At 53.7% G+C, this 17,594-nt stretch overlaps 1 protein-coding gene and 1 long non-coding RNA gene across 2 annotated transcripts; one reads left to right on the plus strand and one right to left on the minus strand.

Annotated features, from left to right (window-relative positions):
* The first annotated feature begins 46 nt into the window (after positions 1-46).
* Slc6a7 (solute carrier family 6 member 7) lies at positions 47-17,594 on the plus strand. The gene is made up of 14 exons (XM_048419494.3): positions 47-514; positions 4,911-5,094; positions 6,762-6,893; positions 7,005-7,239; positions 8,694-8,832; positions 9,985-10,119; positions 10,946-11,049; positions 11,172-11,296; positions 11,961-12,073; positions 12,145-12,276; positions 12,630-12,729; positions 12,886-12,986; positions 13,523-13,690; positions 16,141-17,594. The coding sequence occupies exons 1-14, from the start codon at positions 482-484 to the stop codon at positions 16,351-16,353; spliced, it is 1,914 nt and encodes a 637-aa protein (XP_048275451.1). The 5' UTR covers positions 47-481; the 3' UTR covers positions 16,354-17,594.
* LOC125390471 (uncharacterized) lies at positions 643-2,458 on the minus strand. Its single transcript, XR_007228753.2, has 3 exons — positions 2,345-2,458; positions 879-1,066; positions 643-794 (listed from the first exon to the last, which is right to left on the minus strand). It is a non-coding gene; the product is annotated as an uncharacterized LOC125390471 (long non-coding RNA).

The following is a 17,594-nucleotide window of genomic DNA, read 5'->3' on the forward strand; positions in this document are numbered from 1 at the left end:
CAGCAAAGAAGATAGAGTGTGCTAGGACTCCATACATGAATATTAGTGTTCAGTGTTCAGGAGCACTCTGCCTGCGTCTCTGCTCGCCCAACTAATGAAAAAGAGGCCCGGAGAAGGCAGTCACTTGCCCAAGGTCACGCAGGAGACTGTAGCTGCTGCCGATGGTTTCTGTCACGCACCCCCCTCCCCACCCGCTCTGGCCGCTCCAATCCGCATCTCTGCGTGCGGGGGCGCGCGCATCCCCCCGCCGCCGTCTGTCCGTCATCGGATCTGTCTGGGTGTCTCCCCGGCGTAGGGCGCTGAGCAGAGAGTCAGGGCGTTCGCAGCGCCCCACGCCCGCAGCGACCTCACGGCAGCGCCTGCGCCCTCCTCAGCCGGTGCGCGGGAGCCGCGGGGGGCAAAGGCGCAGCGGTAGGACCAGCGCTCCGCCCGCCTCGCTGGCTCTCTGCGCTCCAGCAAGCACCAGCGCCAGTTCTCCAAAATGAAGAAGCTCCAGGGAGCTCACCTCCGCAAGGTAGGGCAAGAGGGCGGAGCGCACCTGCCTGAGGCTGGGAGGATCGACGGGCCAAAGAGATGCCACCCCCCCCCACCACCGCAAGGCTTGAGAACCTCCTCCCAAGATGGATTACCGGGAGGGGCGGGGTCACGATCTCCCCTGGTGGGTCGCGGTGTAGAGCTAGGGTCCAGATTCACTGTGCTCCATCTGCAAACAGGTGTCTGCAGCCCCAGGGGGCTCGGATGGGTGGCTGGGGTCAGGTACCGCCCTCTCTTCCAGTTCTCCATCTGTTCAGGGCCTGACAAGGTGGGGGCGTTAGGTGCTACAGAGCTCTTCTGGGGTAGTATCCCGCCCTGGCCTCTCCTGGACACGCTGTGTATACCCAAGGGCCTCTGTCAGCTTCCAGCACACCCACTTCAGTCCTAAGGACTCGGGCCGGGTCCCTCTGCCGCCTCCCTTGTCCGTTTTCACTGCAGCCTTCCCTTTCCTGCTGAGACGACCTCTCGCCTGCGGAGACCCCAGGCAGTCCGTGATCGGGATTCAAGGGAGGCAAGGGTTGGATCTGGGCACCTAAAATTAGGAGGTAGGGTAGCGGGAGAGATGTCAGGCAGACCTCGATCTCTCCACTTTGCCATGCTGGACCTCCCAGTTGTTTGTGGGGGAGGGGGACTACTGAGGTAAGTTTTCTGGCGACTAGCTTTAAAGAGTCAGTCCTAGACAGGGTAAGAGAACTCCTGAGTACCGCTTCGGAAGATGCCACTAGGTGGTGACTGGTCAGGTTCATTCTCCAGCCCAGTCATCTCTGGTGTGGAGAAAACAACCCCTCACCCACTGGGTTGTGTGAGATGTGGAGATGCTATAAACGGGAAGGGGCCGCTACAACGGAAAAGACTTCACCTGGGTTGGCTGCTGTTATCACAGCACACACACACGCGCACACACACATGCACACACACACACACACACACACCTTCATTCACGATTTCTGTCCTTATGCTCTCAGGCCTGGGAACACTGGGATAGTTGGGTCATTTCCATTGGCTGACAGGAGTCACTTCTTAAAGCCGTTCGTGGTCTTGGATCATACTGGTTCTTGTCTCCACCCCCCGCAGGGTTCTCTCTCTCTCTTCTTTGCTCTTCCTTCCCACTAGAACCTCTTCCCCTCTCTGTCACAGCCACACGTGATAGGAAGCTCTTGCTGAGTGCCCCATAGGAGCTTCTCCAGCCTCTTCTCCTTGAGCCACGCACTAGACTCCACTAGCCCATTTTATAGATGGAGCAGCTGAGGCACAGAAGGAAGTGCTTCACGACTTACCTGGAAGTAGAAGCTACCTAGACCAAGCAGAACAGAGCTGACCCCCCCCAACGATGACTCAGAGAGAAGAGGGCATTTGTGGGCACTGCCAAGGGTCAGCAGAGTAGCAGCTGGCTGGGCTGGGGTGGGGATCTGGTCTTAGGAGAGCTCTGCCCTTGACTTGCCATTTGACCTTGGGCCCCTCCCTTTCCTTTCTGGAACTCTGATTCTGCTTTCTGCAGTGAAGTGGGATTCCCGGGTGCCTTTTGTTTTTCCAAGACGGTAGAAGACCCCCCCACCCCGGGCTTGGCAGTACTCCCTCTCCTAGCCCCCTTCTCCTGATGTCTGGGAGTGGGGACCCATATCTGTTGGTTCCTAAAAGAGGGGGTGCAGGTGCCTGTTCAGAAGTGTGTTCCCGAATGATCCAGAGTGGGGAGCGGGAGCTCCCAACCAGGTGGAAAAGGAAAGCCAGCCAGGTAGGTTCTGGCCCTGCCCCATTTTCTTGGCTGCTGTCTGCAGCTTCTGGACCATCCCCAAAGCCTCCTGAGATTCACCTGATGGTGAGGCTAGGGCTTCATGTAGGGTCCTGATTGGCTCAGCTTTGGGGGACCCCCCATCCCCTGGCCCTAGAATAGGAGCAAGCTTCCTTCTGATTGGGGGAGGTGGGGGACCAGTTGGCAGCCTTCTGCTCTTAGAACTCTCGTCGCCATGGAAACGGATCGGACTGCTCTGTGAGTGTGGAAAGGGCAGCGTCTCTGAGGGGATCAGAAGAGCCTCGTTACTGGGACCTCCTGTCAGCCCACCCGAAAGGGACAGGGTGTCTGTAGGTGACAGGCCTACCTTGCACCCTAGTGACAGGGGTGGCTGGCTGACACCAACTCCCTCTTAGGCTTCCTGTACAAGCCTGAGGGTCCCCAAAGGCTGATTCTCACAACTAGAGAGGCAGCCTGAGAGCAGGGGAGGGTGGGGAGGGAGGAGCTCAGCTAAGCCTGGGAGTTGCTGTCACCCTCACCACAGCCTGTCCTAGGCCACAGCGGAAAACCGCCACTCCAGCATTTACGGATCTTAGTTTTAAAGCACCTTTTTCATTTTGTCTGTCACCGTCACCCACAATCATGCCAGGCCGTCCCTGACACCGTTGCCTAACCACAAACACGCTCGCTGCCATGGTCACACCACTGTCACTGAGTCACCCCAACCCTGCAATTCCAGTGCAGCCACAGGATCCCCTGTCCAGCCTGACACTATAGCAGACATCTCCCGCTGTGTGATACTCCGTTCACCTCTATTCTCCTTCCAGGGATGGAAGCCAGGCCTGGCATATGAGGACAGATGCTCCCCACTGAGCCACACCCTGGCTCTCCTTTCATCAGTAATGTTCATGTGGTCAGTGCCCGGTGACGCCTCCTCTGTCACTACCTATTTTGGGTGGAAAGTCTTTAGGAAGAAAACTCCTCTAGTCTGTGGCTTGGTTGAGTCCCTGAGGAGGCTCTTACCTGGCCACCAGTCATTGTGAGCCTCTAGGAAAGACCTTGGCTCCCTGACACTGCCTAGATTCACAAGTACCAGCACTTGAGACCCTTTTCTTAAACAGAAATTAGGAACATTGCATTCTAGTCCCTGTGTGGAATGGCCTGGCCCATTAAATAAGCTGTCCGGTCCTGCAAGTAAAGATATACATTTTAAATTGTGTAACCCAGCTTTTGACTAGAGAGTCCTTCCACAGAATGCCTATGAGCATCTCAAAGGATATGTTTCTGGAAACAATGATCTCCCCAATCTCCACACTGTCTAGATGGGGAAACTGAGGCTCAGAAGACTATGGTCACACAGTGTATTAACATAGAGCATAGGCCAGAATCAGTGTCCTGGTTCCCAGGATTTCCCAGGATAGAAAGCTGAGGGCATGTGCTTTTCTCCTGTGGTACACACCGTAGCTGGATATTTACCAATTGGTCTGCTTTGTATTTCCATTCTCCTGGGCACTAGGGAGTTTCAAAAGCAAAGAGGCAATGTGGGCTGCCATCTTCTGACCCCCTCCCACGTTCCTTCCTGGGAGTTACTCCCTCAATTTCAGGTGGTCCTCCCGGTACCTCGGAGCTTCCTTCAGGTACTAAAGCCAGAATAACTCACAAGCAGGCCAGCTTACATTCTTTGGGGCCAAGATGCCCAGACCAGAATAACTCACAAGCAGGCCAGCTTGCGTTCTTTGGAGCCACGTTCCCAAGCGTCTGGAGCTGACCTCCGCCTCTTAGCCCCAGCCACAGGGAGAGTACCTAGGGGGCCGCGCCAACCACAGTGGATCATGGAAGAAGACAGTCAGGACACTTGACCTCATTCTTTTCTGCGTTTTCCTCTCCATTAATGACAGTTGGACTCTGACTCTCTGAGACGGAGCATAAGAGGTTTCTTTCTGAGTGCAGGCAAAACCCACAATCCCTGCTAGGCTCTCTGAGCCACAAGACAGAATGCCTTCTTCAGGGAACCCACATTCAGTCAAGTCCTTTGCCTCCCGTCCCAAGGGTACCCTGGTTTCTTCTCTGTCCCCCTGGAGCCTCCTTTCAAACACATTACAGTCTGCCCACCTGTCCTTGGGTGTCCCAGTATCCGGATGGAGATAACCTCCATGTGGGTAAAGACCGGGCCCTTAGCCTCATGAGTGCTGGGTGCCAGATGTGGCTCTCTTAACAGCCAATCAGGCAAAAGCCTCAGGTAGGTCATGACCCCTCCTGGAGCCTCGGCTTTCCTCATGCTCCGAATGCAGTGTGGATGAGTAGTTGGCTCAGGTGATGTGAGCAGAATGTTTAGTGCTGTGACCACTGACACACGGTGACTGTCACAAAGACCATCGCGGGCCATGATATTAAAATTGGATCATCCTTGACCTGTTTCTGCTGGCCAGGATGAAGCCAGACAGTTTCCTAAGGCCTGAGCTACCCTGCTGGTCCCTGAAGATCTCCAAACTAGACCCTCTTGCATCCAGGTGAAACCACTTGATTATCTGAACTGATAGAGCATCTCCCACGCAGCCCTGTCCAATTCCACAGTCTGGGCTTGGGTTCCCAGCTCCACTCTGACCTCATCCTCCTCCCTCTTTGTTTTGCTTCCTTTTCCCGGCAGCCTGTCACCCCAGACCTGCTGATGACTCCCAGCGATCAAGGTGATGTGGACTTGGATGTGGACTTTGCAGCAGACAGGGGCAACTGGACGGGCAAACTGGACTTCTTGCTGTCTTGTATCGGCTACTGCGTGGGCTTGGGAAATGTCTGGCGGTTTCCCTACCGAGCCTACACCAATGGAGGCGGTATGAGCCTGGGGACCTCTTGGGAGTAGCTGGGGTGACAGACCAAGACTTGGTGTGTTGGGGGAGCTATAGGGTGACCTTTGAAGTAAACTTAGAAGGAAGGAGCTTACTCTGCCTGTCCCTTTCATCACCAAGCCCCTCCTCCTGCCTTGCCATCCCCAGGATGATACCCAGGTTTCCTCCGTGAGGCCTTATGCTTCCCAGGCTCTTTGGTGGGCAGGAGGAGCTGCCCACTAGCTCACAGCGTAAAGTGTAGTACCCGCAGTCACTACTCACATGCTTTGCATTGGCTCCTGTCCTCTCCCATGCCTCCTCCAAGGCCCTGCCCCACCCACCATTCCCACTCTAGAATCTTCAGTGTCTCCTCTCCTGGTTCTTTCCATTCAGATTGCAGACACAAGACCTATGCTATTTTACAAGTAATTCCCTTTGTCCTTGATTCTCCATCAGGTTAACATTCTAAGCCTCATCAACAATGGCTAGGGCTAGGTCCTGGGCTTGGTGCCTGCCTCATGCCCTGATAACAACCCTTCTAGGTAGACACCTTGGAAATACTGAGGTGTTTGGGGTCTAGAGAGGCCAAGTTATTTGTTCAAGGTCACATGATGCAGATTCAACCTTCCAACCGTCTTTTCCAGGGCTATGTGCTCTTACTATAGCTCCAAATCCCGCTCCTAAACTTGTTAAGAAGTGTGTGTTGGCAAAGAGAAACCCAGGTAACACTAGAGCAAGCAAAATCGTGAGCCCACCACCAGCCTCCAAGACTCCCTCCCCCACTCCCTGCTCCCCTATCCTTTCTGTGTGTTGTTCTCACTTTTTCCTCAGACAAGCATCCCTCATCCATGAAGTTGGGGTGGGGAGCCCAGACATAGACACTTCTGGGATGACTCTGCTCTGGAGGGTTTAGCCATCTAGAACCTCTCAAATCACTACCAGGTAGTGGTGGTGCATGCCTTTAATCCCAGCACTCAGGAGCTAGAGGCAGGTGGATCTCTGTGAGTTCGAGGCCAGGCTGGTCTACAGAACGAGTTCCAGGACAGGCCCCAAAGCTACAGGGACACCCTGTCTCAAAAACAACAACAACAACAAAAAAATCACCTGAATGAATCCATATACAGAACTGCAAGGAAAGTGATGGGCGTGACTTGGGATATTTACCCACATCTCTTCAGGAGGGAGGGCAGAGGGCTAGCTGTATGACTCCAGCCCTTCCAGAGCCAGCTGGTAGTAGGCAGCTGTCTGAAGGAGGTGGCTGTCTATGTGCGAAGAGAAGGGGAAGGATGCCAGGCCCAGGAAACTGCAGGGCCCATGAAATCTCAGGTGTCAGCCAGCGCGGCTGAGGCAGCTTTCATGAGGAAGGGACCACTGGAGCCGATTCTGGAGGTGCAGAGCTGGCATTCTTGGCAAGATAACTCATTCATCCACTCTTCACGTATTCACTCACTCAGCAGGTGCTTCTGCAGCATCTGCTCTGTGCCCAGCCACTCCTGGGCTCTCTAGCTACAGGAATGTGTAAATACCCACTAGCTTCCCTGGCCTCAGTGACTCTTGGGAGATGTGCTCCATCCACCACAGGTGGATGGTAGGTAGCTGCTGTCAAGGGACAGTGGTGGGGCCTTTGGGGGGAGTTCACCTGATTCCCACCCCCATCTGCTACCTCTCTGCAGGGGCCTTCCTTGTTCCCTACTTCCTCATGCTGGCCATCTGCGGCATCCCCCTCTTCTTTCTTGAGCTCTCCCTGGGCCAGTTCTCCAGCCTGGGACCCCTGGCTGTCTGGAAAATCAGCCCCCTCTTCAAAGGTAAGGCCGCAGTGATTCCTGGCTTTGTTGAGCGAGCAGGAGCCCTGGGGGAGAAGTTGCCTTCCTCTCAGGCTCTAGCCGAGAGGTGACACTGTCCCTCCCCTGCCCCAGGTGCCGGTGCGGCCATGCTGCTCATCGTAGGCCTGGTGGCCATCTACTACAACATGATCATCGCCTACGTCCTCTTCTACCTCTTCGCCTCCCTCACCAGCAACCTGCCCTGGGAGCACTGTGGCAACTGGTGGAATACAGAACGCTGCCTGGAGCACAGAGGCCCCAGGGATGGCAACGGGGTGCTGCCCCTTAACCTCAGCAGTACCGTCAGCCCCAGCGAGGAGTACTGGAGGTCGGTGGAACTTGGGTAGCCCCTGAGGGTGGGCGGGGTGGGGGCTGTGCCAGCCTGTGGAGGCTCCTTACCTGGCCAGCTACTTTTAGAAGAGGACAGCTGTCGTGCCTAATTCAGAAGGTGACTGTGCAGATTGGGGGAAAGCGTGCATGAATACTGTGGTCTAGCTCCAGGGTGAGAGGTTAGCAGGTGCCCGTTTATTATTGAGAGTGGCGTTTATTGTCAAAAGTGACATGTTATAGTCTCAGTTTCTTCCACTGCTGCAGTGGAGGGGGGGGTGTGATAACCACACCGGCTTCATCGGACCTTTGTCTGTTTAGTCACTCTCTCATGTATCCATTCTTTGAATGAGCATTTATTGAATTCACTACTATGTCATTTGGTAAAGCACTTACCGTAGAGCCTGGGTCCTACGGAGTTAGAACTAGCTCCGATTAGTGTAAGAGCAGAGGCGAGATGAAGGTTGCCTGGGAGGTTTAAATAGGCAACATGGATAAAGCTATCATCCCAGTGCCAGGCACTCATGAGCCCTGGAATGTTGGCTTCGGGAAAACGGGGCTCATTAGCCTATCCTAGCCAAGAAACAAGGGCCAGAAGCTTGCTCAGTAGCGGCAATGGTGATACTAAGGATTTCTGACTCTCAGATCTTGTTCCAGGATGTTCTAGAGGAGCCCAGACCCTGGGTGAATAGTACTCCTCCCCCTGCACAGGATCACTCACAAGGGTTCCCCCAATAGGTTCATGCCTTAAAATGTTCCCTCTCCCAGCTCGCTGAACCTGTATGGTCCACTCATTTGTCCATTTCCGGGCCAGCCAGAGGGCCCATAGCTGCTAAAGTGTGACCTATGAGTTTTGATATACCATGCAAAACTTAAGAACTTGACATGGTTGTTGTGACTGCCAAGGGTCTCTGCGGCGGTACCAAAGCTGATCACATTAGGAGAGGTATAGGCAGGGGGCAGATGGCACTGCCAGAAGGGTTAGTTGAAGGGAGTTTAATGGAAAGGCTTTGTAGAGGGTCAGGGGATTCACGTGAAGGGAGAGGACACGAGAAACACTAGAGAGAGCTGCTACCATAAAGAGCCAAAGAGCAAAGAGAGGGATTGTGGGCCTTGGAGCCTTGGAAGTGGGTCTACCCAACCTGAACCATGTCTCAAAGGGGCATAGCCATGGCCAGGCTCCTGAATGGAGTACATTTTTGTATGTAAATGTATACACATGTGTGTATATGTGTGCAAATACCAGATCCATGAAGCTTACACCTGCTATTTGCTCCCCAAAGGAGGTGAGGAGAGGTAGAGGCTAGCTGGGCTCAGCCAGTCTGAGAAAAAATGAGTGGGATTTCCAAAGCATCATATGGGAGGGGGGAAGCTACTGGACATGGCTCCCCCCCCCACATACTTATGGAGGGTGGCAGGGTGACCAGAGGACTCTCGGATTATTGTCTCCCACAGTCGCTATGTCCTGCACATTCAGGGCAGCCAGGGCATCGGGCAACCTGGGGAGATTCGCTGGAACCTCTGCCTCTGCCTGCTGCTGGCCTGGGTCATCGTGTTCCTCTGTATTCTCAAAGGGGTGAAGTCCTCGGGCAAGGTGAGGCTTGGGAGGCTGGGGGCTAAAATTCAGGGGCTGGAGAGGAAGTAGGGTGCTGGCCAAGGTTGAGAAGGTGATAGAATTCACCCAGTGAGCGGAAGAGAGTACCTGGGAAGGGCTCTGCTTGAAAGAGGGCATGGAGGTTAAAAGGGACCCTGGGCCTCCCTGCTTCTCTAGCCTAGGTGCCTACTTTGGGCAATACCCATAGGTTATTCAAATTGGCGTCCTTGCCCAGAGCTTGGCAATTTGAGGATTCAGTGAGGGTTTGTGGAATGCTTATGGGATGGGTTTATAGATCAAACCTCTTGGAGTACCAGGTGATCTGTACCCAGATGTTACACTAATTGGAAAGCACCCCCTCCCCCCGTGGGGAATAACTTTGGTGTGGGTAGGTCTGGGGTTCCATGGGGTTCCATGGGGTTCCCGCAGTATGCTCCTCCGACCCCTCTCTCATTGAAACCTTCCTCCGCCCGCTTCTCCAGTCTGTAGATCTTGTACAACTTACCTTACTGGGTAAGGCAGGCTTACCGAAACTTACCCGCCCACCCCATACCCAATCTTTGTGACAGGAAAGGATTATCTGTTTGGCTTGGCCTGTTCATGAGCCTGCCCCTGCTGCTGGACATGAAGTGAATCCCTTGTAGGGAAAGTTGGACTACCCTTAGCAGGTGAAGACAAACTAGATACAACCAGTAGGCACGGCAGGTGGTGGGCAGAGAGAAGGGCAATAGGCTGCTTGTCAAAGCCCATAAATGATTTTGGCTAAGCAAGAGGACATCACTATACAATATAGGGTAGAAAGTGTTAGCGAGGAGGGACCACCATGAGCAGAAGATGAGATAGAGAAGTGGCTGACTAGATGTTCAAGAAGTTGGGGGTGTCCGGTGGCTTACAGGGGTACCGACTAGGCACAGGAGGGGGAGACTCGCCACCAGTGGTGCTAGCCTGTATCGGGAAAGTGGTAGAAACAAGACTGGGGGGCCTTGGGAGCAGGGTAGCAACACTGGGCTGGTGATGGAGGGAGCAGGACCAGCATGGTGGCTGTTCCTGGCTCAGGACCACCAAAAGTTGAAAAGGTGGGTGTCCGGGATGAAGTCTGGGTCAGGCAGAGCTGTCCAGAGTCCTCTGCCACTCCCGCCTGCCCTCTTCCAGGTGGTGTATTTCACGGCCACCTTTCCCTACCTCATCCTGCTCATGCTGTTAGTGCGAGGAGTGACCCTTCCCGGGGCCTGGAAGGGCATCCAGTTCTATCTCACCCCCCAGTTCCACCACCTATTGTCTTCCAAGGTGAGCGGGGAGCTTGAAAGGAGAGGGGGCAGGGGTGGGAACCCTCCAAGGGGGAGCCTCCAGCAGCAGCACTGTACCAGCCCTTCTGGTGTCTCCTCGTTTATTCTTTAAAATCCTATGACGCAGTCACACACACACACACACACACACACACACACACACACACAGAGAGAGAGAGAGAGAGAGAGAGAGAGAGAGAGAGAGAGAGAGACGTTTACAAGAATTAGTGCTGGGCATAAGGTCTCATAGCTGGGGTTCCATTCAGATCTGTCTGGTTCCAAAGCCCGAGTGGGAACTTTGTACCAATGATAACCACAGCATGATTCTGACAGCTGACACTGTTGACCGTTGACTGTACCTGAGACTTCTCTACTTTCATAGTGATTTAACCCTCACCGTGCCTCCCCACGAGGCAGGCACTATTCTAGGTCCTTCGCCACAGAAAGGGAGCGCAGAGAGGTAACAGGGCTTGTCCAGGATGAAAGATGGTCCCAGTTCAGATCCCTCTGACTCCCAGTAGGGAGTAAAGTGGTTACACGGGCCTGTGTTCAGCTCCAATCTGCTGCCAACTCTACATTAGTCACACCTTTCTTCAAGACTGGACCAGGCTTAGAGACCATCTGCTAGACCCTGAGTGGTAAACTGAGTCCCAGAAAAGGGGAAGGACTTGCCCATGTCCTGCATCGTAAGTGCTGGGGCTGAATCTGCTCCTGGCCCTCACTGTGACTCTGGCTACTCCTCACTCCTGAACCTCTCTCTCATCCTCACTCTCCTCGTCTTCTCCTGGGCCCTCCCTGCCTTCCCTGTCCCTCTTTCCTTGGCACAGGTGTGGATTGAAGCTGCTCTTCAGATCTTTTACTCCCTGGGAGTGGGTTTTGGGGGTCTCCTCACCTTTGCCTCCTACAACACATTCCACCAGAACATCTACAGGTCAGTGCCTGCAAGCTTCCCAGTGCCAGGGGCCAAACTCAGGAGGACGGTTGCCCAGGAGGCTCTCTTGGGTTAAGGTTGTGGCCGGCTCACCCTGGCTTGGGTTTGGACTCTCCCGGCAGAGACACGTTCATTGTTACTCTGGGCAATGCCATCACCAGTATCCTGGCTGGCTTCGCTATCTTCTCGGTGCTGGGCTACATGTCTCAGGAGCTGGGTGTGCCTGTGGACCAAGTGGCCAAAGCAGGTAGGTGGGGGTAGCATTTGGGGGTTCGGTTGAGTGACTGGTGGCTGGGCCACAGAGCATGCTATCAACACAGACTGGCGAGATAGGGGGTAGCTGTGCACGCGCGCACATGTGTGTGGAAGTGCGCGCATGCATGCACGTGTGTGGGGGCATCCGTGTGTAGATGCATGGGTATGCAAGAATATGAAACAGTGTTCTGGAGGCCAGAGAGTTTCTGTATGAAGCTGTCTTATCTTTCGGGTCTTGTTTGCCCATACAAGTCACATGCTGTGTTGAGATGTATGTGTGGAAGTGAACCTAAGTTGCCAGTGACCTGTGAATCCGCGTGTCTTGTGTCAGTGGATGAGTGTAAGTATGTGTACTGGTGGGATTCTCTGTACAAAGGAGTGTGTGCAGACTTGTATTCTTATTAGGGGCTACATTTGGTTTCTGTGTGTGTTTGTGCATGACCGCTAATTTATAGTCAAGAGTCCCAATGCACTGGGCACCTGTGGTGTGCCAGCCGACTCCTGGAAACCAGGTGTGAATGTTAGTGTTCAGTTAGTGTTTTTCTCTGGACTTGGGTGGGGTAAATGAGAGCAGTCCCACAGGGACACAAGCCACCTGTGTATTTGAATGCATACTGTGTCCTTCAGGCTGCTGACCCTGCACGTTCTGGGCCCAGGCCCTGGCCTGGCCTTTGTTGTCTACCCACAGGCCATGACTATGCTGCCCCTATCACCTTTCTGGTCCTTCCTCTTCTTCTTCATGCTTCTGACTCTTGGCCTGGATAGCCAGGTGAGCCTCGCCCATGGGAGTGGGCGCTGTTATGTGTGTGGGTAGAACGCTGACCTCAATACCCTTTGCAGTTTGCCTTTCTAGAGACCATAGTGACCGCAGTTACGGATGAATTCCCATACTACCTGCGGCCCAAGAAGGCGGTGTTCTCGGGCCTCATCTGTGTAGCCATGTACCTGATGGGGCTGATCCTTACCACCGATGTGAGTGACCTGCAGGGGGCGCACAAGCTCGGGGAGCTGGGCAGGGCAGTGCTTGCTGCAGTAGTTGCTCCAGGTCCTACCAGGCTGTTTCTTGTGGCAGGCACCTTGGTCTGTGGTTGAGTTCTGACTCTGGAGTAAATATGAAAGACCTGCTTTAAACTTCAAACGTGCATGTGCTGAGTGACCCCAGACAAGTGAATTTCCCTCTCTGAACCCATTTTTCCTCATCCATAAATGGGTTCCGTTAGGAGATCCAGCGCTCTAGCTGCTTCGCACTCGCCTACTACTAAGGAGATGGGCTGCAGCAGAGAAGGAGACCGAGGCTGGACCCAGTGCTGTGCTTTGTGTTCTAGGGGGGCATGTACTGGCTGGTCCTTCTGGATGACTACAGCGCCAGCTTCGGACTCATGGTGGTGGTGATCACCACGTGCCTCGCCGTCACCAGGGTATATGGTGAGAAGGGCCAGGGGAGGCAGGCTGACACGCCTCAGAGAGAACAGGGTGTGGGCCCTGTGCTAGCGGTCAGGCAAGGGAAACAGGCGTGGAGGAGGGGGTCCCAGGTACCAGTGGGACCCATCATGAGGACACTCCTTCTCCTCCCCTGTACAGGCATCCAGAGGTTCTGCCGAGACATTCACATGATGCTGGGGTTCAAGCCAGGCCTCTACTTCAGGGCTTGCTGGCTGTTTCTGTCCCCAGCCACACTCCTGGTAACCAGGGGTGGGAGGGAAGGTGGTTGGCTGGGGTCCCAAGGTCAAGGGCAGGTCCCTTTGCGTTTAGTCCAGCTGGGATGCCCCAGCTCTGAGGGACCCTCTACCAGGGCTGTGGAGTAATCATAAGGATCTAGCCTACACATTCCCCTCCAAGCCCCAGTTTTCTGAGCTGAGCTGTTCTGGCAAGTGGATGGGACTTTGCTAATTCCTAGGACCTTGGGAGGGGGGTCTCAGTAGTATGTTTTGCTGGTCATAGGGTGGGAGCAACTGGGAGAAAGGCTGTCTCAAGATTTAGGATAGGTCTGACCTGGGCTGTCACAAACTTTCATACTGAGTCAGCTTGGAGCTGGCCAATAGCCCAGGTCTAGCAAAGGGCCTAGAGATGGATCATCTTCAGTTCCGGTACAGCTTAGGATCATGGGTAAGTCCCAGTTAGGCTCTCTCAGGCCTTTAGGTGTCCAGACCCAGACCCAGGCCATGCCATATTCTGGGTCCCGTTGAGGACCAGTGATGCTGGAGTCTCCACACTGCAGGCCTTGCTGGTATACAGCATCGTCAAGTACCAGCCCTCGGAGTACGGCAGCTATCGCTTCCCTGCCTGGGCTGAACTGCTAGGCATCCTGATGGGCCTGCTCTCCTGCCTCATGATCCCAGCTGGCATGCTGGTGGCTGTACTTCGAGAGGAGGGCTCACTCTGGGAGGTGAGTCTGCCTTTCCTGCCTACCCACAGTTTTCCGACCCTGTGTCCGGGCCCTCAGTGTTTAAAAAAAAAAATCTGTACTGACATATTATTCAGAGCCTGCAGAGGCTCATGTGGTCTAGATTCACTTGGGACTGGGCTCATGATCTGAACCTCATATCACATGGGGCCTTGGTGTTGGAACTGAAGAGAAGAATGAATCCAAAGACCACTGATGATAGTGTAGGGGTCAGGACATGAACTTGGAGACCAGAGCCAATGAACAACATTGAAGGACCCCAAAAGGTAGGCTGTCCCCCTTGTTCTGTGTCCAGGATCCCTGCTGGGTTTATAGGTACTAGGACAGAATGATTATATTAAAGAGAGCAATTGGCACAAGAGCCAACAGGGCTCGAAAGAGACAGATAGCAACCCACCGTGGACCAGCAGATATGCTGTATGACCACAAGAGGATTCTGCCCGTCTCTGAGCCTGGGGCACCCTGGCCATTATGAGTCTGGAGTCCTCCAATGAGCAGAGTCCCAACAGCACCAACGGCCTTATTCAAGATTCCTCTAGTCTTTCCTTCTCCATAAGGACAGGGATGACTGCCGATAAGGCTGCTGTGAGGAGAAAAGGAGCCAGTCAGACTAAGGAACAGGGGAGAAGAGCATTAGAAAAGTTCAGGATGGCACCTATCCAGGTTCAAATCCCAGTGCCATCTCTTCCCGCCTGTGTGACTTTGGGCAACTTAAGTGACTTCTCTGAGCTTTAACTTTCAGATGGTATCTGTGGGGGCAGAGAGGGTGGGCTGTGAACGACCCTTTTATTGGGTGCTTCCAACCAAACAGGTACCACAAAGTGTAAAAGGGTCAACACCTAGCACAGAGCTTGGGCGTGCTATGTGCTCAAGTGCTCAATTCCAGTCCAGGAGTTCCCATAGAGGGTGGTTTTTCCCTGAGCAGTTTCCAGTGGTATTGTTCGTGGCTATGGAGGGTAACTGAAAGGACTATAGGCTGGGATTGTGGTTAGCACCCTCCCATGTACGGGACAGCCCCACAGCTGACGCTAAGGAACCACGGCTTGGACTTCTTTTTGTGTGTGCAGACACATCTAAATCCTTGCTCTCGGGGACCTTGTATTAAGGACTTGGTAGTGCTGGCTAAGCACTACTCCTCCAAAGAACAAGCAAACTGAAAAGCAGAATACAGAAATAGAGTGATAAAAGGTGCTATTTTAGCTAGGGCAGTCAGAGTCAGAGAGAGATGCCAAGATGGACAAGGTGATGTAGAAGAGAGCACTCCTGCAGCGGGCAACAGAGACAAAGGCCATGACGGAAGGACAGCTGGCATGTCTGAGGCCAGCAAAGAGGCCCATGTGACTGGAACACTTAACGGAAGGAGAGCAACAGGTCCGAGGTGGTAGAGTAGCTTACTTTGCTTTCTATTGTTGTCCTTAAAATACCACAACTTGGGGCTGGAGAGATGGCTCAGTGGTTAAGAGCACTCACTTGCTCTTGCAGAGGACCCGAGTTCAATTCCCATATCAGGTAACTCACAACTGTCTGTAGCTCCAGCTCTAAGAGGTGTGATACTTTCTTCTGGTCTCCCCAGACACGTGCACTGACATGTACATACCTACACACAGACACATGTGCATATATGTATTTAAAAGTAAAAGTAAACTGAAACACACACACACAACATGTATACCACAGCATGACCAAAAACAAGTTGGGGTGGAAAGGATTTATTTGGTTTGTGTCAAGTTGGCAAAAACCAATCAGTCCAGGAAGGTAGGCAGGACGGGTCACAGAGATCATGGCAAACATTCAGATTTCATTCCTAGAAAGAGGAGAAACCATTGGCAAGTTTGCGAGGAGCTGGCTCTAACAGCCCAATGAGTGCCACCACGATCTGAGTGCCAGTGACCTTGGCACTAGACCAAGAACCTTTCACAGACTGTACCCTTGGAATCTGCACCCCGTGAGCTTCATCAGTTGTCAGTGGTCCCCTTCTTTTTCTCAAGGTACAGGATAGGCAGAGGACGAAGGGGATCTGGAATTGGAGGCATTATCAGTTCCCTCCTTCTTGGACACTGGATTCTGAGAAGTGTCCAAAGAGGTCATCTCAGCTCTGCCTCTGTTCGGGCTTCCACTTCTTTAATAAAAGCCCCCAGCAAGTCTGAATTTGGCTTTCAGCAGAAGGGAGATAGGGTGGGCTCCTGAGTCTACCCTTAGATGCTTGTCAGGGCGTGTGTGCATCTTGTCTCATAACCTCGGAAGCCATGTTGTTCCCAGCATCCATTAGTTATATCCTCTTTACAATGTCCCAGTGTGGAGTTTACAGATGGTTCCTTGGTGCCACCAGTCCAGAAGTGGCAGAGCAGATTCCCACTGGGCACAGGCAGGTCTTTGTTGGGTACCTGGTCATGGAAAACACTCAACGCCCATTGTCATTGCTTCTGCCACAGCGGCTTCAGCAGGCCAGTCGGCCTGCCATAGACTGGGGCCCATCCCTGGAAGAGAACCGGACAGGAATGTATGTGGCCACACTGGCTGGGAGCCAATCACCAAAGCCACTGATGGTGCACATGCGCAAATACGGAGGCATCACCAGCTTCGAGAATACGGCCATTGAGGTGGACCGTGAGATCGCAGAGGAGGAGGAAGAGTCCATGATGTGACACTGGGGACCACCAAACAGGAGGGCTGGCCGCGGCCTTGCAGGGGAGAGCTATGCCTGTTGGGATTCTGAAAGGCAGTTGGAGGTTACTACATCAGTGCCAGTCCCCAGTGTAAGTCCCTCTTTGTGGCCTCTGCCTCTCCTGCGACCTTTATCAAGATGGACACACACACACCATGTAGTCCGTTCAATGCTGAAATGGTCCAGCTCAGCCCTCACTTTGCAGAGGGATATGTTGAAGACGGGGATGGAAGAGCTGGTCCAAGGTCACATGGCCAAGAGGACTTGTTCCCAAGCCTCCAGCCAGCCAATTCCCTTTCTCCTGGGGCAGCGGGGACATATTTGATATCTTTGTTCAGACATTTTGACAAGACATATTTCCATACAAGCCGACTTTAAACCTGGGGTTCCAGGAAGTGAGAAGCCTGGAGGGTTCCAAGGTCCTGAATATAGAGTTAGGAAATGAATTGGGCAGAAAAAAAATCTCTGTGGGTTCCTGTGTTAAGGCCAAGTTTCCCAGAAGAGGTGGAAACCTAGGGGGCTGGCGGATGTGATGGATTGCAGAACAGACTGGAGGGAGGGCTTATGGGTCAGAGCTGTCCCGGAGCCGGGAGGAGGCCAACCTGCCAGAGCAGAGACCAAGAATGGCTGGAGATAGCGATTCTCACAGGTTATGAGAGGGAGTGAGGAATAGCAGGGAGGGGGAGCCAGCAAGGTGGGGTGGGAGGGGGCTTGCATGGCGCTGCGTATCATTTTAGGTCTGTTTAGTGTGGATTAGGGACAGGTATGGAGATGGGAGGCTTGTGAAGGACAGGTGAGAGGTTTGGGTGGGAGTAAGCAGGCAGAGCCCACCCTTCACCCTGTGGACTTTGTGCCTGGGGCTGGCAGGAGGCCCGAGGAACACCAGCCATGGAAATCGGAATGCAGGCCACAGTCAGGACCCTGCTCCCCTGTCCCTGTGATTTCCAATGACAAAGACACCCAAGACTCAGAGATGTTCCCATAGAACATCTGTCCTGATGCTGCAGGGCATCTGACATGGGGGAAGCCTCCATCCTGGGTCCCTGAGAGATGGCATGCAGGTGTGGCCACCAGGAGTCTGTCCTGACATTACATTTCCCAGCAGAGCAGGGCACCTTCATGCAGCATAGTCAGTGACCCCTGTGCCCACCATTCTCCTGGCATCTCCCCAGCCCATTCGTGTTCTGCTGGCTGATTGTCAATAAATACCAAATGAGGTCA

The sequence above is a fragment of the Myodes glareolus genome, chromosome 13, assembly GCF_982192425.1.
Source record: "Myodes glareolus chromosome 13, mMyoGla1.1, whole genome shotgun sequence".
In the NCBI taxonomy this organism is placed as follows: Eukaryota; Metazoa; Chordata; class Mammalia; order Rodentia; family Cricetidae; genus Myodes; species Myodes glareolus.

What these genes read in the sequence shown, in the direction of transcription:
- Slc6a7 (XM_048419494.3), top strand. Translation starts at nt 482, where the DNA reads ATGAAGAAGCTCCAGGGAGCTCACCTCCGCAAG. An exon ending in AATCAGCCCCCTCTTCAAAG is followed by an intron (nt 6,894 to 7,004) that starts GTAAGGCCGCAG and finishes CCCCTGCCCCAG; the next exon opens with GTGCCGGTGCGGCCATGCTG. An exon ending in GGGTGAAGTCCTCGGGCAAG is followed by an intron (nt 8,833 to 9,984) that starts GTGAGGCTTGGG and finishes GCCCTCTTCCAG; the next exon opens with GTGGTGTATTTCACGGCCAC.